Consider the following 24,728-nt stretch of genomic DNA (forward strand, 5'->3'; position numbering starts at 1 on the left):
TGTGCTGACCCTGCAGAGACTGCTTGGGATTCTCTCTCTCTCTCCCTCTCTCTCTTGCTTGCACTTTCTCTGTCTCTCTCAAAATAAAGAAATAAACTTAAAAAACATTTTAAACCATGGACTCTCTTGGCAGTCCTGTGGCTACAACGGAGAGACTCCTTCTCAGAGCAAGGTTTTTTAAATACACAAAGTCACACACATGGAAATCACAAATGAAACAGCATGTATTTGTTTGCCAAAAAACCAAAAAAATAAAAAACAAGCACCCCCCCCAAATGTGTGATTGAAGAATACGTCTGCTTCTTTGCCAACACAGGAAACTATGAGGTCCCGCCAGAATTGCGTGGCCACTGAAACCTGAAGTCGTTGATGAGCATAAAGGATATCCCAAGGTGCCGGCAACCATGACAATGCAATCTCAAAGAATCTTGTGATTTTTATTTTGAAAGAGTCACAGGTATTGTTAATGCTTCTGTGGCTGGCTGTGGGCATTCACAATCGAAGAAGATGCTAAGGTTCAGTTAATTCTCCGAGGCTTCCTCTCCCTTGATCCTACAAGTGCCAGGGGGGCTGGGCTGTGCCTTGTTTACACAACACACTCTGAGGCGCCCCACACAGTGAGTGCATGTGGGGGGGGGCTCCCTAAACGCTGGGAGAATGCAATCAGTTACTACTGGCGACCTGAGTCCATTCCTGATTTCTGTGAGCCAGCTCCGTAAACCAACTCGGAGTATGTACCAGCCCTCATATGGACTCACTCAGCCCACCACAGGAGGCTCAGGGCCCGAGAGACAGGCAGGTTCCAAGCAAACGCCCCGAAGAAACCCCATTCGAGAATCGGCCAAGTCAATGGCACATCCATCTAGTGTATGTGGTCATTTTAATCATACTGGTATCACTATACTGGAATACTATGCAGCCATGCAAAGGGAAATTCTTATTTTTTTTTTGTATTTTTAAAAATGGTTATTTATTTATTAGAAAATTTTTTTTAACGTTTATTCATTTTTGAGAGACAGAGAAACAGAGCACAAGCCAGGGAGGGGTAGAAAGAGAGGGAGACACAGAATCTGAAGCAGGCTCCAGGCTCTGAGCCCGAGGCAGGGCTTGAACTCACGGACTGTGAGATCATGACCTGAGGTGAAACCGGACACTCAACCGACTGGCCCACCCAGGCGCCCCTTAGAAAGTTGTTTTTTTTTTTTTTAAAGAACTGACATGCAAAGACTTTTATGACATACTGCTCACAGAGAAAAGGCGTGCTGCAAAACAGTGTGAAGAATGTGACCCCGTGTAGGCAAAACCATCTCCACATCTATAGAACCACGTGGGTATACAAAGACAGATCTGGAAGACTGTTCACCAGAAGACTGACAAGGGCTTTCTCTGGATGGCATTGTTCGAGGGATTTTAATTTTCTTCTGTGCATATTCCTATACGGTTTGAATTTTCTGAGAGCAGATCTCTTCTGGAGAAACAGAACGGGAAAGAAAAATAGGAAGAAAAGAACCTTCCCCCTCCTGCCTCCGCCCCCACCTTTGCCCCGTTGTACGTCCAAGCCACCACTCAGGTGACTCCGGGGCAGGTGGTATGTAGCCTCACATGAGGAACCCTTGCCTTGGGTCTGAACTGTGGGGGCTGGGCCACGGGTCCTGCTGGGCCGGCGCTGGGAGGCATCCTAAATGGAACTAAAGTTTTTAATAGGGATGGGTCAGAGGAAACAGGCAACCAGGACCCTTCATCCCTCATGAAGCCGAGCAAGGGTCAGGCAAGGCATTTGCTGCCAGAATTACCACTTAAGGTGGAAAGGCCGATCTCTGGCCTAGGAAGAGGGCACAGGTCTGGGTGCCGGCTCAACAACCTTCTGGTCCAGGACCAGAAGGATGGCACGTACATGGGTGGAGGCCAGAGGTCCACTGGGTGAAGGGAGGGTCAGCTGAGCAGTTCCACGGGTGTGCTGGTGACCCAGAGAGAGATGGGAGTGGTCCAGGGATGGGGAAGAAGGATTGGAGGGATTCTGCTGCCTTGGGGCTCCACAGAGATGGGGGAAGCCTGGCTTCGCGCCACAGCGCCCTTGAGAACTCCCTGGCTCCTCTGAGTTCACTCCTCCTCTGCCTCAGACCCCTGCGGGCTCCCAAGTGCTGGCACCAACCGTCCCCATTCAGAGTCCCCCTCGGCCCCACCCGGGCTCTAGCCAGCTTTGCCAGCCACCTTGTCTGCCTTTCACCTCTTCTCTGACCCTCTCTCCTGCCTCCCCGCCCTGTCCTTCCCTTCTTCCCTCCCCGCCTCACCCCCGATGTAGCGCCGACTACATTAAATTGCCCTGTGTTCCCAGCTTTCCATGCTGTTCCTTACGTCTTTTGCTCTGTCTCCTCCCTCATCTCCTTCTCTGTCTAGTAAGCTTCCTGGAGCTTTTGGAGGTCGACTGTGGCCCTGGCCTTGCTCACGTCCGGGTTCCCAGTTCCCAGCCCGCGCTTGGCACCAGGCAGAACTCGGTAAATGCCTGCCGAGCGAGCAGCGGGGCTGGCGTACCTTTCTGCTCCGGCGCGCTGCTGATGGTGAATGGGTGCCACTCGTAACGCGCAATGGTGGGGACGTTCAGATACAGGTAGTCGCCCGGCCTATAGTGGAACAGAGGGGGCCGCTTGATGAGCAGATGGGTGACCTGGGAAGAGAGGAAGATCGGGGTCATCCGTGCAGGCCCAGGGGCCCCCGGGCGAGAGGGCAGAGGCCGGGTCATCCTCCTCCGTCACACACCAGGCCAGCCCTGGATGTGAGACCCTCTGGCCTGTGAGTGGGGCTTGGCCTGCGGCACCTCTGCTAGCCAGGGGGTAGGTGATGATCAGAGAAGGGGACAGTAGGGTTTGATCCTGGTTTGATCCCACTTCTTATGGGGTGAACACTGCTGGCAGTGGCCTTTCTCGGTGAAGCGCCCTGACTGCTGTAGCCCGTTTCTTGCAACTGCTATAGTATTTGGCTGGCATCCAACCACTAATGGGCATCTCCCCCAGGAGAACAATATCCCCCTGGACAACAGCTTCTGTTTATTGGGCACCCACAGCATTCCAGACCCGCGCGAGGCACTTAAAAGTGTCATCTCTGGTCCTCATGGCAGTTCTCTGAGACAGATGCCATTCTTTCTCCGCTTTACAGATGAGATGCTAAGGCTCGGAATGGTTAAGGAGTTTGCTCAAGACCACCAGCTAGGAAACCATGGGATCTGCAGCTAATCACGGCGGAGGCTGTCCAGAGCTGAGCCACCCAGAACTGCCTTCCCTTTCTCCATAAATGGCCCGATCACTCAGACACCCAGGAGATGTCCTAGGCTCCTTCCTCTCCCCGCCCCCAAATGCAGCCGGTTACCTCTTGAGTCTTTCTGTGATATGCCACCCCTTTCCCATCCCACAGCCACTGCCCCTGTTTAGGGTCAAGGCCCTCATGAGCTTTCGTCTGCATATTGTACAACAGCCCCCAAATGGTCCTCACTGGACCGTCTTCCACAGAGCCACTGCAGAAATCTAGCTGGAAAATAAACTGGCTTACTACCCCCATCCCCCTCCCACTGATCAGGCGTTCCACCAGGCCCCACCCACCCCTCTCCCTGGCACCTTGGCTGTAGCTGTGCTAAATTACCCATAGTCCCCAAGGACAGCACCCCCACCACAACTCGGTGCCTTTGCTCAACCTGTTCCTTCCCCCAGGAGTACCCTTCCTTATCTTGTCTACACAACAAACTCCTGCTCATGTCTCAAAATCCCGATGGGGCATCTCCTTCCGCATTCTGAAGCTTTCTCTGACCTCTCAAAGATAGTTTCCTACCTCCTGACACTCTGCTCTCACCCATACAGCCCTGCACTGTAACTAAAGGGCAAAGCAGGACAGTGCCCGAGCCGTCTCTGTGACCTGGCACAGGGCATGGCAGTTTGCAGGCTCTTAAGACTGATCTTTCATGGTATCCTGCCTACCTGTCATGCCGCTTCCTAAAATGTCCCTCCTGAAGGCTAGACCAGATCCCACACTTTGCTTGTCTCCTCTGCTGTGCAGGGGCCATAGCTACGCTATTCCCTGCTTCCTTGCGGGTCTAGCAGGGTACCCAGCTGCTGCGCCCTACCATCTGCAACGCCCCTAGGCACCTCAGGCCCCCTTCACACCTTGGAGGGAAGGAGATTGACTTCCACGATGTACAGGGCTGCCATGCGGGACACCGCTAGCCCGATGGCCTTCTCCAGGAAGAACAAGATGCCAGGGACCAGCAGCCACTTCCAGAAGCTGGGCCCGTGCACAATGAGCAGGATCCACATGGGGAGGTAGGACAGATGAGTCCAATAGAACACCTGCGAGGGTGAGGAGGGAGGGGGCAGTAAGCTTCCAGAGCTCAAGTCCCGGGGGTGGAACAGGGAAGCCCCCAGAGCCTTGGTCATGCACTGCTCTCCTGGGGACAGGGGCTGGGGCTGGGAAGCTTTGGGGCTTATTTATTCTGGGCCCTTGGCCCAGGGATCATAAAGGGTTCCTGGAGCTCACACCAAACATCCGAAACCTCTGCCTGGGGATGTTCTGGGCAGAGTGGAGTGCCCCCAAAGGGCTCATGAGCATCACGGTCCCCATCACATTGACCCTTTCTCAGGGGGACGTGAAGACAGCCATTTCCTGAGCATGGAGAAGAAAAGAGCAGAGCACTGAGCTGGAATGCCTGCTCTGCTACTGGCTGTGGGAGCATGGGCTAGGAAATTACTTGTCTGAGCATCAGATTCCTTGTGGGTCAAGCGAAGATGCGGATTCCGACTTCAAAGGATTGCTGCTGGTGCTCTCTCTCTGTCTACCTGATGTGGTTTGGTTTTGGGCTCCAAACCAAATCTGTGACCTCCTGCGCAGAACTAACGCTCCTCCGTTGGAGCATCGACGTGCCAGGTGTATACTTAGCGGCTTCACATATAGTATCCCATTTAATTCCTAACATAAATTCATAGGTAGAGAATTATAGGGCCATTTTATAGATGGGGAAGCTGAGTGAGCCTGTGTCCCTTCCCCTTCCTAGCTCAATCCCATTAGGGCAGGAGGCATGCCAGCAAACAGGCAGAATCTTCCAGAGCAAAACATTTTTCGCTTTGCAGACATGAACTGCAGCCCAGGGGAAGAACTCAAGTCGCGGGCACATAACATGCAGAGCAGCCTGGGCACTTCCTGGGCTCTGGAGTAAGTGAGAGGGGACACGGCATGAAACGAAGTTGGGAGGCCAGCCTGGGAGAGCAAAGGGGCAAGGGCCTGGCACCTCAAAGTGGCCGCTCCTTCGGATGCAGGAGCTGGAGCAGGCAAACATAAGGAGCAGCAACAGCAGCAGCGCCACTCCGGTCGGGGAGGCGGAGCCACGGACCCAGCCAATGCCGGGCCTCGTGGTGAGCAGCAGTTCCCAAAACCGGAAGGGGGTGGCCCCGGACTGAGCCTGGAGCGCTGGAGACAAGCACAAGACAAGCTGTTCCCTCTCCACCTTTCCCTTGGGGTCCCCACCCTTCCCCATCAGGCACCCACCCAGGCAGAGACCCCTTCTCCACCCACCGGGCATGCAGGGCACACAGGGCTGATAATGAGTGGTTTGTGGGAGGCTCACCGGACTCCCGGCCCCCAGGCGACTCACCGAAGTTCGCAACGTGGGCCACGGTGTGCACAAGGGAGAGCCCAACCACCACCCAGCCCATGAGCTGGTGGAACTGGATGTTCTGGTCCAGCGGCAGGACCTGAGCCAGCCACGTGGCCCGCAGCCAAGTGAGGCAGCGTCTGAGCATCAGCACCTGGCCGGGCAAAGTGGCGGGGAGCCTCAGCTGGCGCTCTCTCTCTCTCTCTCTCTCTCTCTCTCTCTCTCTCTCGGCCCCGTTCTCTTTTCCCCGGCAGCCAACTCCCAGCCTCTTTCTGAGCTGTGTTTCCTGCACCGGCCGCTTCCCCATCTCCCCTGTCCCCAAGCCTTCACTGCCCCTCTAGGTCCACAGCTGGGGTGTCCAAAGCAGCGTCTCCAGAGTTGGGGCAGGAACAGAAAATGTTGCAGAATGACTGCTGGTATTACTTTGATCTAAACACAGGAGGAGTACATAAGCTTTTTGGTAATATTTAATATCTGTGTTGACATGGTGCCCTCATTTAGTCTTTACGTCAGACGTCACATGTTATGTCTAGTTCTCAAGGTGTCCTGGAGGAGAAAGACTGGCTTTTCCAAGGGGCTTTTGACAAGGGCTTCCTCCTTGCTCATTTGCTTTCAATGTACGTGTGCCCAGATATGTGGACTTGTAGATTACATTGTCTGATTCTAACAAAGCTAAAGTACCTCTCACAGAAAGGACAAGTAGCTTAAAAAGATTCCCTGCAGAGAAAGTGCTGATTGAAAGCAATGTTAATAATGCAAGAGCAAGTGACCAAGAAAATAAGTCATGGGTCTCCAACTCCCACACATAGCCAGTTCTGAGGATAAAAATAAAACCCACGGGGCACCTGGGTGGCTCAGTTGGTTGAGCATCCGACTCTTGATTTCAGCTCAGGTCATTAGCTCAACTGTTCAGTTGGGTTCGAGTGCCGAGTCGGGCTCTGCACTGGCAGCATAGAGCCTGCTTGGGATTCTCTCTCTTCCTCTCTTTCTGCCCCTCCCCTGCTCACACTCTCTCCCTCAAAATAAACATTAAAAAAAAAAACCCACATAAGAAGCTGATATTATCAAGAAGAGTATTTGAACTAAAGCTGTACATCCCTGATCATTAGGGATAACTCTTGCCATATAGTTAGTGTGCCGTAAGTCTAATAGCTAATGATAATAGGGCATGAACATAATTACAAGTAAATGAGCATGAATTGGGTTATTGGAAGGGATTTTTGTTTTAATTGTAGGAGCAGAATCGAAACCACTTGGAGACCTCACTCCCTGGCCCAGATATCATATTCTGACTCATTAGCCTGGCATTCAAGGGCTCTCTTACAGCGTGCTCTCTGCTTGGAGCCCTGCACAAGAGCCAGCCCCACCTCCTCCAGGGTCCACCATAAGGCTATTGTGAATATCAAACGGAAAGTGCTTAGCCCGGTGACTGTACAGAGTAAGCAAGTGCACAAAAATGCCAGCTGTGTTGGGCACCTGGGTGGCTCAGCCGGTTTGTGAGTTTGCCCCCCCCCCCCCGCCCCCTCCGCCCCCTCCCTTAGCGTGTCAGTCTCTGTGCTGACAGCTCAGAGCCTAGAGCCTGCTTCGGATTCTGCGTCTCCATCTCTCTCTGTCCCCTACCCCGCTCACGCTCTCTCTCTCTCCCTCTCGAGAACAAACTTAAAAAAAAATTTTTTTTTAAATAAAGTAAAAACGCCAGCTGTGTTTTACGTGCTGCGTGACTATGGACACGTCACTGCCCCTCTCTGGGCCTCATGTCCACCGCGTATTGCCCCAGCTGACGTCTGAGGTGCCATCCTGCCCTGAGGCACCCCAGGTGTCCACCTGTCGGTCTATGAGGAACCTACATCGTCAGTCCTCCCGCCCGCTTCCCTGCCCTGGGACGGCGGAGTGTTACCACGATGAAGCTGCAGTCAAAGTTGAGGCACTGGCCGCAGCCCTTGGCCACCATGACGCTGGCGCCCAGGGCCCGGTGCGCGCAGGCCGCCAGAGTGAAGAGCAGCACGTGGAGGCCCGCGTAGGCGGCCAGGCAGAGCAGGTGGCTGCGGTGGTTGTGCCAGTAGGCGGAGGTCAGAGGGCGAGGACGGCGACTGCGCGGCCGGGCGGCAGGGGGCGTCAGCCAGTGGGCGGCGCTGTGGGAAAGGGGCTCGGCTCAGGGGGACTCGGCCAGGCGGGCTGCGGCGGGCACCACCGAAGTCGGAACCTAGAGACCCCCCCCCCCACCCCCCGACCCTTGTAACCGGCCAAGTCTCTGGAGCCTCGTGGCAAGTGGGCCGGCTTCCCTTGACACCAGGAAACAGAGAGGTCAAGCGACTTGCTCACAGTCACACAGTTAGGTGAAGCCGAGATGGAACTCCCGTCTGTCCGATGCCGCATCCACCATGGCTATTTTCAATACCTCCCTTACTTGCCAATTGGGGGGGGGGGGGGGAAGGCAATCGAAAAGGATGGAAGAATCTGAGACGTGTTGTGGTGAATAACCCACAAGTAAGTTAATACACGAAAAGAATGAATTACAAAACCGGCACTTTTCAGAGCTCGGAGTCAAACTTGGTGTGTTGTTACACCACGCCTATTTTATTTCCTCCGCAGCCCTTACCAATTTAGTACTTCCCTAGTTTATGCATTTGTTTATTGGTATCAATTACATATAAATTAACAGTGCCTGCTCCATCAAGCTGAATAAATGACTGCCTTTGCTAATTATTTGTGTGACCCCAGGTAAGTTACTTCAGGTGAGGTAACTAACTTCCTTTGGGGGCGTTGCTATAAAATGCACTGGTATATTTGTATAAATGCCCAGCCCACAGTAGGTGCCTAATACTGTGAGGCTGATTCTGAAAAGACACTGTAGAAAACGGGGGCAAGACCATAGCTGCCCCGCAGTACAAGACCTTTGTGCCCTATGAAAAAGAGGGCAAAGGCCGGACTTGGAGGGGCTAGGCAGAATGCAGCTGGGCGGGGTTGGGCGGGCTGGGACTAGGCAGGGTGTGGAGTGGTGGGGCTGGGCAGGGTGCGGCGAGGTGGGACTGGAGCATGGTGGGGCTGGGACTGGGCTGGGAAGGACCGGCCTGGGGCGGGGCGGGGGCGGGGACGGGCAGGACTGGAGAGGGCCACGGGTGGGGCGGGCCTAAACAGGCTGGGCTGGATTGCGGTGGAGCGGGGCTGGGCGGGGCTGGAGCTGGTCACCGGTGGGACGAGCCTGGGCGGGGTAGGGCGTGGTGGGGCTGGGCCTGGGCGGGGCTGGAGCGCGTCACCGGTAGGACGGGCCTGGGCGGGGTCGGGCGTGGCGTGGCGGGGCCGGAGCGGGGCTAGGGAGCGGCTGGAGTGGGGTTGGGCGGGGCCGGGCGGGGCCAGAGCGGGCTACCGGTGGGGCGGGCCTAGGCAGGGTAGGGCGTGGCATGGCGGGGCTGAAGGGGGGGGGGGGGTCACCGGTGGGACGGGCCTGGGCGGGGCTAGGGCGGGGCTGGGCGGGGCCAGAGCGGGCCACCGGTGGGGCGGGCCTAGGCAGGGTAGGGCGTGGCGGGGCGGGGCTGGAGCGGGCCACCGATGGGGCGGGCCTAGGTAGGGTAGGGCGTGGTGGGGCGGGGCTGGGGTGGGCCTAGGGCGGGGCTGGAGCAGGATTGAGCCGGGCTGGCCGGTCTGGGGGCGGAGCTGAGGGATCCCCGGGGCCTCGGGCCCCTCTGCGCACCTGAAGGGTAACCCCTACGCGGGCAGTGCCCACGCTGGAGACAGGGCCGCACCTGATGGTCAGGTTTTCCATGACCCCGGGGAAGCGCTGCAGCTCGTTCCGGAGCTCGTCGAAGGTGATGGCGCCGTTGTTGTCCTTGTCGGCCGACTCGAAGAGCGCCAGCGTCAGCTGGTCCAGCTTCTCGTCTGGCAGCGAGATGGCGCTCTCGCGCATGCACGATTGCAGCACGGTGCGCAGCTCATCCGCGTCGATGGAGCCGCTGCCTGTCCCAAGTGGGGATGAAGACGAGTGGGGGCCTGCCCGGGACCCCACTCTGTACCCGCAGACTCCCCTTCCCATACACACACATTGCATCGAGTGGCGAACGTTCCCTAATCGTCCACCTCCAGTTTTCTTGCTTGCTTAATTTGTAAGGATTACTCTGCTTAGAGTATTAATTATCCGGAAGCAAATTGTACGTGGGGTGGTGGTGAGGGAAAGTTCCCTGTTGCTCTCTCACTTGAAGCAGACCTTCCTCTTCCATGTTGTCCTGAGAGGCCACAGCTGGGCACTCAAGTCCAGCCACATGACTTTACATGAATATGGGTGACTGACAGTGTGATGGGAAAAAGAAGCCAAATCTCTCCACCGCGATGAGAATTAGAGGCATATTTTTTTCTGTGTGTATTTCCATTCTTCATGAGCAGCGGGCCTGTGATTAATGAGTTCTTGGCCTGTTGGGATGTAGACACACTTGAGGTAGCTTTGGATTTCTGCCCCTTACTAACTGCTGGTGGGCTGTAAGTCCTTCTGAGTAGTGAAACTTACTTTGCTCATCTATAAAATGGGGATCATAATTCCTCCCTTTCAGAACTGGTTCAAGGATGATAGATCATTATATAGCACTTACTGCAGTATCTGGAAAAAAGTAGTTGCATATAAATGGAAAGTCTTTACTGGTATTATGATCGTCAGGAAGACCCAAAGCCAAAGTCTCAAATCACATGCCAGGGCAGAGTCTAAAGTAGCCCTCTCCAGTCACACTCCTGTCCTCGGCTTTCCTAGTCAAGAGCCACCATGCAACAGGTTTCTAACCACATCTGGAGCTCCAGTCCCTCCCCTGTCCCCTTCACACCCTGTCATCCATCCAACTTTATTCTCTCCTTGGCTAATTTCAAATCTAGGGTCCTCCTTCATAATTATTCTCAGACACACGTTCTTCTTCCTTGTCCTGCTGTTCTTCTATTCCAATGACCTAAAAATATCCCATCTCTGAGGGAATCTAGCCACCTGCTCTCTCCCTTCCTGCACCAGGGCAGCTAATAGGACACTCCCGAAGAAAAGCACCCAAGAGGGCAGGAAGCTTTATCCCCAGCCAGAGCAAGGCCTTCAACTTGCCCTGCAACCCTCTCCGGCTTCTCTAGTGTGGTCACTTTTCTGCTCTCTGCAAGGACCACTTCTCACCTCCATGGCCATCCAGCCCCTCGCTGGATCTCAGAGAAAGCAGAAGCCACCGGAAGGGAATGCCCTCTAGTTCCTGCCATAAAACTGCAAATCTCCTTTCACCTGCCTGCCCTGCCTTCCTCCCCGCCACTGCCTGCTAGGAGAACGTGAGTGTGCCACTCCTCCCATCACAAACCGACCTCTCCATCTGAGGTCATCGGTAAACCTCAGGAGCGAGCAAAGCTTGATGCTCAGAAAGCAGTCAGTGAGGACTGTCCCATGGAGACTGGGTAGGGTCTGAGGAAGATGTTCAGGAAGTGGGTATGGCCAACTGCCCACATACTAGGGGAAGGGTCAGGATACCCTTGGAACATCATAGAATATGCCCTGGACCCAGAGAGTCAAGACCATTCCATCCTGACTCATGGGATAAAGACAAAGCCATTCTCTCAGAGGGAAGATGATAGCAACAGGATGTTATATATCCTATTGGGGAATGGGTTCCAGGAATGAGGTCTGGCTAGATTGAGTCAGGTGCAGCGAGGAGCTAGAGAAACCCCATAGGCCAGAGGGCCCTGCCCAGCAGCAGTCCCGCACCTAGGTTGAGCTTTTCAGGATGCAAATCCAGCCCAGTGACTTCCCTGCTCAACACTCTTCAATGACTCCCCGTTGCTAATTGTACTGAGACTCCAAACCTTGGCCACCGAGGCCCGCACAGTCTGGCTTCCCCAACCATCCCAGTCTCACTGGGTGCCTCTTTCTCACTGCAGTATCCCTTCCTCTGATGATTCCAGGCCTTCAGAGATGCTTGCTGCCACGGAGTTGCCAAAGGTTTAAGTGTATTTTTTTTTCAAGTTTATTTATTTATTTTCGAGAGAGACAGAGAAGACAAGCAGGGGAGGGGCAGAGAGAGAGAGAGAGAGAGAGAGAGAGAGAGAATCCCAAGCAGGCGCCTCAGAGTTGCCAAAGATTTAAAAGCAGGATGTTCATGGGGGCGGCTCAGTCGGTTGAGCATCTGATGCTTGATTTTGGCTCAGGTCATGATCTCACAGTTTAAGTTTGAGTCCCACATCTGTCTCTGAGCTGACACCATGGAGCCTGCTTGGGATTCTCTCTCTTCCCCTCTCTCTCTGCCCCTTCCCTGCTGGTGTTCTCTCTCTCTCTCAAAAATAAATAAATAAATATTTTTAAAAAAAGTGGCGGGAAGGGGGAGACAAAGTGTCCATTTTGGTAATGGAGTTTGAGTAAACAGTAACACATAATGGCTGACACCTATAAAGGGTGTATCCTGTGCTGGGCACTGTTCTGAGTTTACACAAGTTAACTAATTTAATCCTATCAACCTCATGAGTACATACTGTTATTACAACCATTATTCTCATGTGATAGGTAAAAAAAAACCTGAAGCACAAAGAAGTATCTTGCCCAAGGCTCACCATAATAATAATTATTTTTTTAATGTTTATTTATGTTTGAGAGAGAGAGATCAGCGCGAGCAGGGGAGGGGCAGAGAGAGGGGGACAGAGGACTTGAAGCAGGCTCCGTGCCGACAGTAGAGAACCTGTTGTGGCATCTGAACCCACGAACCATGAGATCATGACCTGAGCCGAGGTCGAATGCTTAACCGACTGAGCCACCCAGGCGCCCCCACCATGATTATTAATAAGCGATGGAGCTGATTTTGAACTTAGGCAGCCTGACCTCCGAGTCAGAGATCTTAACTCCTAGACTCTGCTGCATGGGACCCAGGATCAATATATACATACAGTGGAATATGATGTGGCCACAGGAAGTAATGCTGTAACCACACTAAGTTACCACTTAGTAGCCAGGGTGGCTACAATTAGAAAAACAACAACAACAACAACAACAACAACAACAACAGAATGTAACGAGTGTGGGCAAGATGTGAACAAACTGGAGCCCTCGTGCATGGCTGGTGGGAACGTCATGCGTTACAACCTCTGTGGAAGACTACGGCGTTCCTCAAAAGACTAAAAATAGAACTACCATCTCATCCAGCAATTCTACTTCTGGGTCTATGCCCAAAAGGATGGAAAGCAGGGTCTCGAAGACCTATACCTGTATTCATAAGAGCATCACTCACAATAGTCGAGAGGTGGAAGAAACCCAAGGGTCCGCTGATGGATGTATAAACAAAACATGGTCTATCCATTCAATGAAATATTGTCCAGCCTTAAAAAAGAATTAAGTCCTGTCACATAGTACAACATGGGTGAACCTTGAAGACATTATGCCTAGTGACATAAGCCAGTCACAGAAGGGCAAGTATTCTATGATTCCACTCATATGAAATACCCTAGAATAGTCAAATTCTTACAGACAGACAGTAAAAGTGGTTGCCAGGAGCTGGGGAGGGAGGAATAGAAGCTAGTGAGTGTTTAATGGGTATAGAGTTTGGGATGATGAAAAAGTTGTGAAGATGGGTGGTGGTAATGATCGTTCAACAAGGTGAATGCACTTAATGCTGTTGACCTGACATTTAAAAAATGGTGAAAGTGGGGGTGCCTGGGTGGCTCAGTCAGTTAAGCGTCAGACTTGGGCTCAGGTCATGATCTCACAGATCGTGGGTTCAAGCCCCGCGTTTGGGCTATGTGCTGACAGCTGGGAGCCTGGAGCCTGCTTTGGATTCTGTGTCTCTCTCTCTGCCCCTCCCCCCTTGCACTCTGTCTCTCTCTCTCTCTCTCAAAAATAAATAAAAACATTTTTTAAATGGTGAAAGTGGTAAATTTAATGTTATACATATTCTGCTACAGTAAAAATGATGTTACAAAGCAATACAGTCTTGCATAAACAAGTGTTTATATTGTTTAGTAAGAAAAGGCAGTATGCATAGTATAATCCCATTTTTTAATTTAAAAAATGTGTGTGTGTGTGTGAGTGAAAGAGATCAAGTAGAAAGCAGTAGAGAAAAATGTTATGGGTGATTTTTGCTTTCTTCTTAAAACCATTCTGTATCATCTAAAATGTTCACAGTGGACTTAACGTTCTTATTATAATATGGAAAAAGCAATAAAGCAATTTCTTTTTTCAAACATGGAAAAGAACAAAAGAAAGTTCTGGATTCTGGTGAGTTGAATCAAAGGCATTGGTCTCCTGGGCTAGAATGGCCCCTTCTCGCCACCTTCCACAAAAGGGAGGCAGAGATCAGACAGAGAGACGGGTCGGGGTCACGCCGAGGGAGACAGCCATCAGCCTGGCCTGGAGAAAACAATCCTGTTCTGCCCCAGAGACGCTGAGATGGGTCGATTCCTTTTGTCCCCTCCCACTGAGGCCACCCCCGCCCCCTAAGAGCCCTTACCGTCAACGTCGTACACCTGGAAGAGGAATTTGAGTTTGTCCATGGGGTTGCCGTGGATGAGCAGGGTCAGCGCCTCCAGCAGCTCCTGGAGCGTGATGGTGCCACTTCCATCGGAGTCAAACAGGGCGAAGAATCTCTCGGCAAAGAAGGACTGTGGCCAGAGAAGGACGGGAAAAGGCACAGCGTGGACTCGGGGCCTGCGCTTTGAAGTCGCGCGGTGTGCGCGCGCGCATGCGCCCTGGGGTGGTGGGATTCCCGCAGGACTCCGTCCGGTGCGTGGGGTGTGATCGCAGGGTGTGATCTGTCCGCTTGGCCACACTAGGGGGCGGTGTCCATGGCCCATCCTGCCTGCCTAGAGCAAGTTCGGACTCCCGGTGGAAGAACTATTCAGATCCCTGCAGGGAGGACGGACTTGTGTCTGGGCCTCAGGCCCTCTGCCGGCACGGCAGCCTGGTCATTTGTATGGACTGTCTCCTACCTGCCATCGCCCCCATCAGCCTTGCAGTTCAGACCCCTCAACCTGCAAAAAGGGTCAGACAGAAGGTCCCCTGCAGGCTCCTCCCAGGTCCTGTCTCATCCCCTTGGAGTGAACACGAGGGATGAGTGAACCAGGACGGTCTTGGAGGATGGTGCTTGAACACCTGTATCTCGCCTGTACTAACTGTTTAAGCTGCCGGTAGCCTACACTTCAGGCTTGTTCTTAAGCGCCAATTCACTTCATTCATTCATTCATTCATTCATTCATTCATTCGGCAGCCATGTCCCGCACAGCTCCTGCCTTGCAGGGCCTGGTGATAGACACTCAACACAGAAATTAAGACACACTGGGTCAGAGCCCCAGATATACCAAGCGCAGACGCTCCCCTCGGGGCAGGGGGAGGGGTTCGTAGGGTTCAGGTCTCACCTAAAGGGACCGTGAGGAGTTTACAAGCGCCAAGTGGGGGCCAAAGTCGGCTGTAGACAGTCAGCCCTGCCTTGGCTCTCCTCTTTCTTCCCTAGATCACTGGGTAAGACCTTAATCAGTCTCCACCATCTTGAATGGTCTTTATCTTAAGGTATTTTGCAGCCTCCTGTTGAGAGTGTAATGTTCTGCCAGGCAGGTCTTTTTTTTTCCTTCCCCATGTTCACTATATAGAAGGAGGCATGGCATTTAGAGCTCTTATCAGCATCCCTGCCACCAGCAAGTGAGGGGCCCTCTGGTCCAAACGGGGACATGTAGATGGTCCCTGGCCCACCCCTATCAAGGACACAGGCCACCACCAGATGCAAGCCCACAAAACAGGTGGGGAGAGGTTGACATTTGTCGGTTCACTCCCCCTGTCTCTCTGTGGATGTCTCCCCAGTCTGCCCGGCATGCAGACTGTTCCAGGGATGGGCAGAGACCCTATCAAATGGGAGAGGACAGGGGACAGTGTGGGAGTCTCACGGATACAAACCATTGAAAAACGTTATTTCTTGGAAGGAGGCTTATGTACATGATAGCATCAACTCTGCCCGTGAGGCCGGTGGAAAATATGAGGCCAAAAATACTTCTTAAGATTTGGCAAGCTGCTGATACCCAATTTCACATGTTGTTTTGAAGACCCCAGGAGGCCATGGCTACCAAAGGGACGGACGAGCATCGGTAGCAGAGACAGAAACGTCCTCCGATCCTGCTTAGAGGTGGGGCCTTGAGCCCCGAGGACGCCCGGGGAGCGATCTTTCCCTCCTTGTGACGTACTGTGTCCCTGAGAGCCGGATGGCTCTTCCCTTATGAACGTGGGGCCCTACTTCGGGAGCGGACACTTGCCTCTTTCACATTCAAGGCTGTTTTGAATTCTTGCAGGTTGATCTCCCGGTCTTCTCCCGCAATGGTCTCAAACTGGTGTGTCACCCACTGAAGCCACTTGGCGTCCTCCTCGGCACTCATGGTGCTTGAGACAAAGGAGACAGGTTTATGGGCTTGGGGTGGCCAAGGGCTCCGGGTGGTTCCAGGCCCTGTGCCTTCTTCTAACGAGGGCCTCGGGCCTTCCATGGGCTGGATCAGCCTCCCCAGGACTGCTGAGTCCCTGTCTCTCCCTTCCATCTGGCATCAGCCAGCCTGGGCTCGTGTCTCCTTAGGTTTCGGAATGATAGGGTCCCAGTGAGATGGAGTCCAGATTGTGGGCATAAGGTCAGAGAGTGGCACACTCTGGGAATGCCATTAACATGGTGACAATCCTCCCCCACCTCACATTTACACAGCTCTTTAGTGTTTTCCAAATACCTCCCACCCACCACTTCATTTGGTCTCTGTCACCATCTGGTGGGTCACGACATTTTATAAGGAGGAAATAGATTCCGAGCAGATGAGTACTTTAGCAAAATTTATTCAGCTAGTGAGAGAGAGAGAGAGAGAGAAAGAGAGAGAAAGAGAAAGTGAGCGCTCAAATCCAAGGCTGGCGTGTTTTCCATCATGCCCCAGAGCCTCCACCCTTTGCTTGAATATTTCTAGTACACGCCATGCCGGGACTCAGGCCTCGGGTCTTGACTCTCTGGGTCCAGGGCATATTCTATGATGTTCCCTAGGGTATCAGTGGGCAGACACCCTCCCAGATGAGCTAGCTATACAATGACCTGAACAGAGGTTAGTGATAAATGAGGACACCACTTTCTGTGGCATCAGAATCCGACAAACCAGAATTGAGACTGTGACTGAGGATATATAACATCCTGTTGCTATCAACCTCCCTCTGAGAGAATGGCTTTGTCTGTATCCCATGAGTTCAATATAACCTTAAATGATTTAGCTACAATTGATCCTCATTATTTGCAGATTCCGTATTTGTGAATTTGCCTATCTGTTACACTTTACCTGTGACCCCTAAATCAATGCTTGTGGCATTTTTGCAGACATTGTGGACTTGAGCAGAACAGTGATAAACTTGAGCTGCCCAATGTACACGTTCCCAGCTGGGGTTGAACAAAGTGATGCTCTGCCTTCTTGTTTCTTGTTTCAGCTCTCATATTATGAACAAGTGTCCTTCTCATGATCTACTGAGTGCTGCAAGAGTTGAATTTTTGTGCTTTTTGTTGGTGATCTTGCTTTGTGTGTGTGTGTGTGTGTGTGTGTGTGTTTTTTTTTTTTTTTTTTGAGAGAGAGAGGTCTCAAGTGAGCAAGGGCGGAGAGAGAGAGACAGAGACAGACAGAGAGAGAGAAGTGGGGCTCACCCAACGTGGGGATCGTATTCACCAGAAGCAGGGTTCGTGCTCACCTGAAGCATGGGCTCAAGTTCACCTGATGTCAGACTTGAACTCACAAACCGTGAGATCATGACCTGAGCCGAAGTCAGATGCTTAACTCGCTAAGCCACCCAGGTGCCCCATTTTTTTCATTCTTAAAAAAAATTGGGGGGACGCGTGGGTGGCTCAGTCGGTTGAGCATCTGACTTTAGCTCAGGTCATGATCTCCCAGTTTGTGAGTTCAAGCTCCGTGTCGGGCTCTGTGCTGACCACTCAGAGCCTGGAGCCTGCTTTGGATTCTGTGTCTCATTCTCTCTCTGCCCCTCACCCACTTGTGCTCTATCTCTCAAAAATAAATAAATGTACAAAAAAATTAAAAAAACATTTTTTTTTTGGATGCCTGGGTGGCTCAGCCGATTAAGTGTCTGACTTTGGCTCAAGTAATTATCTCAAGGTTCATGGATTCGAGCCCTGCATCGGGCTCTGGGCTGACAGCTCAGAGCCTGGAACCTGCTTCGGATTCTGTGTCTCCCTCTGTCTCTCTGCCCCTCCCCTATTCGTGCTCTCCCTCTCTCTCAAAAATAAATAAATAAAAATTAAAAATAATAATAATAAAAAAAATTTTTAGGGGCGCCTGGATGGCTCAGTCAGTTAAGTGTCTGACTTCGGCTCAGGTTATGATCTCACGGTTTGTGGGTTCGAGCCCAGAGTGGGGCTCTGTGCTGACAGCTTGGAGCCTGAAGCCTGCTTCAGATTCTGTGTCTCTCTTTCTCTGTCTCTGCCCCTACTCTGCTTGTGCATGCGCACTCTCTCTCTCAAAAATAAATGAACATAAAAAAATTCTTAAATTTTTTTTTCTTACAGGGGACACACAATGTTACATTAGTTTTCAGGTGTATAATGTATCTCTACATGCTATGCTGTGCTCACAGCGAGTGTTAACTACCATCTGTCACCATGTAACATGATTACAATGTCATTGAATACATTCCCTGAGTTGCACCAGGGATTTTGCTCTTTAAAATGGCCCCAAGAGTGATGCTGAAATGCTGGCTAGCACTCTTCAGCACAAAAAGGCTGTGATATGCCTTATGGAAAAAATATGTGTATTAGGTAAGCTTTGTTCAGACATGAGTTTTAGCACTGTGGACTGTGAGTTCTACATTAACAAATCAACAACTTATATTCTTTTTTTTTTTTTTTTACATTTTATTTATTTTTGAGAGAGAGTGAGCACAAATGGGGGAGGGGCAGAGCGAAAGGAAGACACAGAATCTGAAGCAGGCTTCAGGCTCTGAGCTGTCAGCACTGAGCTGGACGTGGGGCTCAAACTCACAAACCGTGAGATCATGACCTGAGCCGAAGTTGGATGCTTAACCGACTGAGCCACTCAGGCGCCCCTCAACAACTTACATTCTTAAAGGAGGCTTTAACCACAAGCACACATAAAACAGGGTTATATATTGAGGGGTGCCTGGCTGGCTCAGTTGGTAGAGTGTATGACTTTTTTTTTTTTCTAAGTTTTATTTATTTATTTTTTGAGAGAGAGAGAGAGAGAGAGCAGGGGAGGGGCAGAGAGAGAGGGGGGCAGAGGATCTGAAGCAGACTCCAGGCTCTGAGCTGTCAGCACAGAGCCTGACACGGGGCTTGAACCACGAATCATGTCCCATGTGGGGCTCAAACTCACGAACCATGAGATCATGATCTGAGCCGAAGTCAGACACTTAACCGACTGAGCTACCCAGGCACCCTGGAGTGTGTGACTCTTGATCTGGGGGTCATGAGTTTGAGCTCCACATTGGGTGTAGAGATTATAAATAAGTAAACTTAAAAAAAAAAAAAAAACCTAAGGCTATACATTGATTTTTTGACAAAAACGTTGCACCCAGATGTTAGCAAGGACTTAACCCTGTATTTTCCCTAGGAGCAATGGCTCAGAATTCCCTAATTCATTGTTTTCAATGACTTTATAGGACACAACTGCCATGAATAATGAGAATCAACTGTATTTATATATTAAATTTAAAAATTGGTGCGCCTGGGTGGCTCAGTCGGTTGAGCGTCCGACTTCAGCTCAGGTCACGATCTCGCAGTCCGTGAGTTCGAGCCCCGCGTCGGGCTCTGGGCTGATGGCTCAGAGCCTGGAGCCTGCTTCCATTCTGTCTCTCCCCCTCTCTCTGCCCCTCCCCTGTTCATGCTCTGTCTCTCTCTGTCTCAAAAATAAATAAAACGTTAAAAAAATTAAAAAAAATAAAAATAAAAATAAACAAGCTAACTTTCACTTAAGGAACTGGGAAAAAAATAAAATACACACACAATAAATAGGATTGACTATTAAGTAGAAAGTCTGAAATTCAGGAACTAGAAAACTGAATAAAGTCAAAATAATAAATTTATTTTGATTAGGGCAATGATTTCACAGATGTATCCCTATGCTAAAAGCTCATCAAACTGTTAGCTTTAACTATGCAGTTCGGTTTTTGTCAATTACGCTTCAACTCAGTGAGAAAAGAAGTTGGGTCTTGGAAAAGCCTGAATAGAAAAACACGATTAAAGAAAAAAAAGTGAAAGAAATACATTAATATTGAGAAGGGCAATAAAAATGGAGGTGCTACAGAAATGGAAGAGTATTGTGTGTAGATTTTTGGTGAATTCAGGGAAATGAATCGATTTCAAGAAGTAACAACCTGAACAGACCAAAAATCATTCAAGAACGGAGAAAGGCAGTGAAATGTTAACCCTTTACAATAATATCAGGCCCTGCTTGTTGTTACAGCTGAGTCCTATCCAATCTTCAAAGAATAAGTCCAATGCCAAGTCATCTCAGACGGTAAAAAATAATGGTGAGACTCCCAATTTACTTTACAAAGCCACCATTACCCAATCCCGATGAAGATAGCATACAAAAAAAGCAAGCAAGCAAGCAAGATAGATGGATAGAAAATTCTAGACAAATGTAACTTGTAGAGATGCAAAACTCCAACTAAAATACAACCAAGCTAAACCCTGGGGTTTACTTAAAAAATAATAGGGGCGCCTGGGTGGCTCAGTCCGTTGAGCGTCCAACTTCAGCTCAGGTCATGACCTCACAGTTCGTAGGTTTGAGCCCCATTTCGGGCTCTGTGCTGACAGCTCAGAGCCTGGAGCCTGATTCAGTTTCTATATCTTCCTCTCTCTCTCTCTCTGCCCCTCCCCTTCTCACACTCTGTCAATCTCTCTCTCAAAAAAATAAACATTAAAAAAATTTTTTTTAAAATAATCCACCTTTATCACGAAGGACTTTTCCCAGAAATACAAGGATAGTTCACTGTTAAGTAATCTATGAAGTGCCCTCTGCTGGCCAGTAGTGCAGTATGGGAGGAGTAGTGATTCCCAAACTGTGATACATGCCTGTCAGAAACAGGGAGGGCTTTGCTAAGATGCCCATTCTGACTCCCCAACTTTGGCGCAGAGGGGCTGGGAATCCGCACATGTAACCAAGCACCCTGGAAGTTTGCGACCCACAGTGAGTGGTCTAGGCTCACACCTGGAGAATTGCTGCCCTGAAGGTTAAAGCCCCACTTACTTCACCTCTCGGGACCTAGAGGAAGCCATTCCACAAAGCAGAGAGAATTCTGGAAAACAGGCTGCCTTGCATGCAGGTGCTAACTCAGGGAGGGTGGGGATGGGTTTCTGATGTTCACCACCCCCTTCTCAGAAATATGAGTGTTTCGGGCCTGCAGAATGAGAAGAAATTCTGGGAGGCTGGTGGAGAAGAGGCTGGAACAGCTGGCAGGAAGGAAGGAGGGAGGGCATGGGGGAGAAAAGAAGGAGACAGAAGTCCTCGACAACGAGCGAGGAATCCAGATTTCACAGCTCCAGGGGAACAGTATGCTCACCAGAGGCCAGAATTTTCCTCAGGAGACCAGGATTTTGGGTCCGGGCTTGCTTGGCCCTAACTGAATAATAACTGGCCCCATGCACTCTAGTTTCCTCATCTGTAAAATGTGACAAGCATTCTTCCAACAGGAGCTGCGGGGATCACACGAGGTGCCATTTGGGAAAGTGCAACTGGCAAACACTGTACAAATGCCAGATATTGTCGTTAGTCTGGCAATGTCGATGCCTGATTTTACAGATGTGAAAACAGGCCCAGAGAGGTCTGGTGACTTGCCCAAGATTGCACAGCTTGCTAGTGACCAGGCAAGACCAGGCTCGGGTCTCCTCACTTCTGTCCCGGGCAGACGGTCATCCTTTGTAGCTCACCCCATCTCCAAAGGCAAAAGAACCCTTGCCTTTCCCTTATCGCTGGCATGGAAAGCTAGACAAATGAGCCACTTACCCTCTGCAACTTTCAAGGTCTGGTTGGGCTGGGTCTCCCGGTGTGCTCATCCTTTCTCCTGTTTTCTAGACCACAGGTCCCAGAGAGGCTGTGGTCTGTATGGCAGCCTGCGTCGAGGAACCCACAGTTCACTTCTGTCGAGCTCCTCCTCTTCCTGAGTCTTCTAAAGCCCTGCTCACACCCACAGCCCCTCGGTCACCCACGTGCTGGCCACTGGCCAACTTGCTCCTGAGAAATTCCAACAAGGAGCCTATTGCGAGGGTGGGGCAAGGATTTATCTGGAAAGATGTTGGCTGTCTTCCATCTGGCCCGATATCTTGCATTTCCCCTCCCTCAAGGAGATCAGTAGGTAGGAGATCTAGAAATGCACCATGCAATAATAATAATAATAATAATAATAATAATAATAATAATAATAAATCACCAATAAGTCAGAGTAGGCTCTGCTCAACACCTAAGGAGCCAACTGAGACTTCATTGATCCCAATAGCATTGATTACCAACAGAAATGTTGAAGTACTCACTCTGAGCCATGCAGTGTGCTAAGGACTATATACATAGCATTCAGGTAAATATATAACACAGTCCTGTCTGGTGGGCATTATCATCATTAAGCCACTGAAGAGGAAAGTGGGGCTCTGAGATGTGAAATAACATGTCCAGATGGCGTGGCAGGCAGGCATTCAACCATGGTAGGCTAACTCCGGAGACTGTGTTTTTATTTTAATGTTTATTTATTTTTGAGGGAGGGGAGGGGGAGAGGGGCAGAGAGACAGAGACACAGAATCCGAACCAGGCTCCAGGCTCTGAGCGGTCAGCACAGAGCCCAACACAGGGCTCCAACTCTCGAGCCGTGAGATCGTGGACCTGAGCCGAGGTCGGAAGCTGAACCTTCTGAGCCCCCCAGGCGCCCGTGGAGACTGTATTTAACTACCCAGGGAGCAAAGCTCAGTCCCAAAGTACTGAGTAAAAACATATTGGAACAGTCCTGTGAAGAGGTTGCCAGTTCAAGGGACCTGGGGAGGGAGGGAGGTCTGTGAGCTCTATTTGCTAAAAACCTAAGAGAGATTATACAAACACAAAGCCATGCTGCCACTAAAATTTGAAGTGCTTTTTACTTTTTGTCCTGCCTGGCAAGAGATCAGCTGAGGCTGAACAACTGTGGCAGATTAGGACCCCTGACTGGTGATTTTAGAGGTCTCTGGTTAATTTCCAAAATGAGGGCAATAATAATTGTTTAGTTTATTTATTGTGAGAGACAGAGAGCAGGAGAGGGGCAGAGAGAGAAAGGGGAGGGAGAATCCCCATCAGGCTCCGCGTTGGCAGTGGACGCTCGGCTAGAACTCACGAACTAGGAGATCATGAGGGGGAAATCAAGAGGCGGACACTTAACCAACTGAGCCACCTAGGTGCCCCAAGGAACGTGTAGTTTACGTTAAATCTCCTTACAGCTTGCAGCCCACTGATAGACACCTGAAACATACAGAACGTGACCTTCCTCCAGGAACTCATGGCTGCCTTAGTGCCTTAATATTTATGTTTGATATTATTAAAGACTAAAAGTAACTTTAGTTACTTAACAGCAGCTAGCTTCTCAAGATCCTGAAAGCCCTGCTTCCAAATTCCTTAGAGACTTATGCTCTCTCTAACCCCCCCAATTAAAAAGTATATAATCAGTCACTCCTCACAATCCCAGCACGGCTCCTTCTGCGCACGGGTCCTGTCCCTGTGCCATAATAAAATCACCTTTTTGCACCAAAAACATCTCAAGAATTCTTTCTTAGCCATTCTTTCATGAACCCCAAACTTCCAAATTTCATAATTTCATCACCATGATCTTGGTTTAGGCTTCATGTGCTTTCCTTTGACTCAGGATCAGAAAGACCTTCAAGGTCGTAGAGCTTAACCAACCTTTTTTTAGCTTAAGTCTCTGTTCTGTCCTTCCCCAACCACACTTAGTGGTCGTCAGCCCTGACTTTGCACACCCCCAGTCACAGGGGGATCACTTGCTTGGGAAGCAGCAAATGGGGGGCTATTTTGAGTATTCAAATAGTGTTCTTCTGTTCTAGAGTGAAGACAGAAATAGAAACTTCCATTAAGTGACTTTAGAAACTATGTGTAGGAAATGGAAAATTCTTTTGAAGAAATAGGCAAAGCAGTTAGTATGAATTATGCTTTCAGGTGGTAACCAGTTAGGGAAGAAAAGGAGGACTAAGAAGAGGTGAGACAGGGGCGCCTGGGTGGCGCAGTCGGTTAAGCGTCCGACTTCAGCCAGGTCACGATCTCGCGGTCCGTGAGTTCGAGCCCCGCGTCGGGCTCTGGGCTGATGGCTCGGAGCCTGTTTCCGATTCTGTGTCTCCCTCTCTCTCTGCCCCTCCCCCGTTCATGCTCTGTCTCTCTCTGTCCCAAAAATAAATAAACGTTGAAAAAAAAAAAAATTTTAAGAAGAGGTGAGACAGAGCTGCCCCTGTCCTGGCGTCACTGTGATTACCCGTGTATGATTCTCTGTCTACTCTCACTGCACTGTGAGCTCCTAAAGGCAAGGACTCTGGCTCATTAATTTTGAATTTTTTTAATGTTTATTTATTTGTGAGACAGAGACAGAGCATGAACGGGGGAGGGACCGAGAGAGAAGGAGACGCAAAATCCAAAGCAGGCTCCGGGCTCTGAGCTGTCAGCACGGAGCCTGACACGGAGCTCGAACCCACAAACTGTGAGATCATGACCTGAGCCGAAGTCAGATGCTTAACCGACTGGGTCACCCAGGCGCCCCTTTGGCTCATTAATTTTGAATCCCAGGAAACTAGCACAGTGCCCAACACATGGTGGGCACTCCAGGTGTATTTGTGGAATGAATAAACCTGCCTCAATTTGACAAGTATTTATGAAATACCATGTGCCATGCACCGTCTGGGTCTACAGAGATGAGTAAAAGAATCCAGCACGGTAAAGGCAGATACAGAAGGGCCAAGAAGAGAGTATCAGGAGGACTCCCCAGTGGAAGTGACTGACCTGAGATGGGTTTTAGAGTATGAATAGGAGTTTGCCAGCTGGAGAACAAAAAGGACATTCCGAGCAGCTGGAAGATCGAACACAGAGGCACGAAGACGGAAATGCATACTGTGTTCAGGAAGCCAGA

General features: G+C 50.6%; 1 protein-coding gene across 1 annotated transcript in view; it reads right to left on the reverse strand.

The window, feature by feature from the left end:
• The window catches only part of NOX5 (NADPH oxidase 5), a 33,361-nt gene extending 11,722 nt beyond the window's left edge, over positions 1 to 21,639 (reverse strand). Inside the window, exons 1-9 of the mRNA XM_047074436.1 lie at positions 21,590 to 21,639; positions 15,857 to 15,980; positions 14,068 to 14,218; positions 9,376 to 9,586; positions 7,530 to 7,764; positions 5,633 to 5,786; positions 5,270 to 5,448; positions 4,152 to 4,334; positions 2,533 to 2,665 (exon numbers count right to left, since the gene is read on the reverse strand). Coding sequence (XP_046930392.1) covers positions 2,533 to 2,665; positions 4,152 to 4,334; positions 5,270 to 5,448; positions 5,633 to 5,786; positions 7,530 to 7,764; positions 9,376 to 9,586; positions 14,068 to 14,218; positions 15,857 to 15,980; positions 21,590 to 21,639 — 1,420 coding nt within the window. The remainder of the gene's footprint in view (positions 1 to 2,532; positions 2,666 to 4,151; positions 4,335 to 5,269; positions 5,449 to 5,632; positions 5,787 to 7,529; positions 7,765 to 9,375; positions 9,587 to 14,067; positions 14,219 to 15,856; positions 15,981 to 21,589) is intronic.
• Between the last annotated feature and the right edge of the window lie 3,089 nt (positions 21,640 to 24,728).

This window comes from Lynx rufus, unplaced genomic scaffold (genome assembly GCF_022079265.1).
Source record: "Lynx rufus isolate CCGP_SWC_20201006 ecotype Redwood Valley unplaced genomic scaffold, mLynRuf1.p SCAF_13, whole genome shotgun sequence".
NCBI lineage: Eukaryota > Metazoa > Chordata > Mammalia > Carnivora > Felidae > Lynx > Lynx rufus.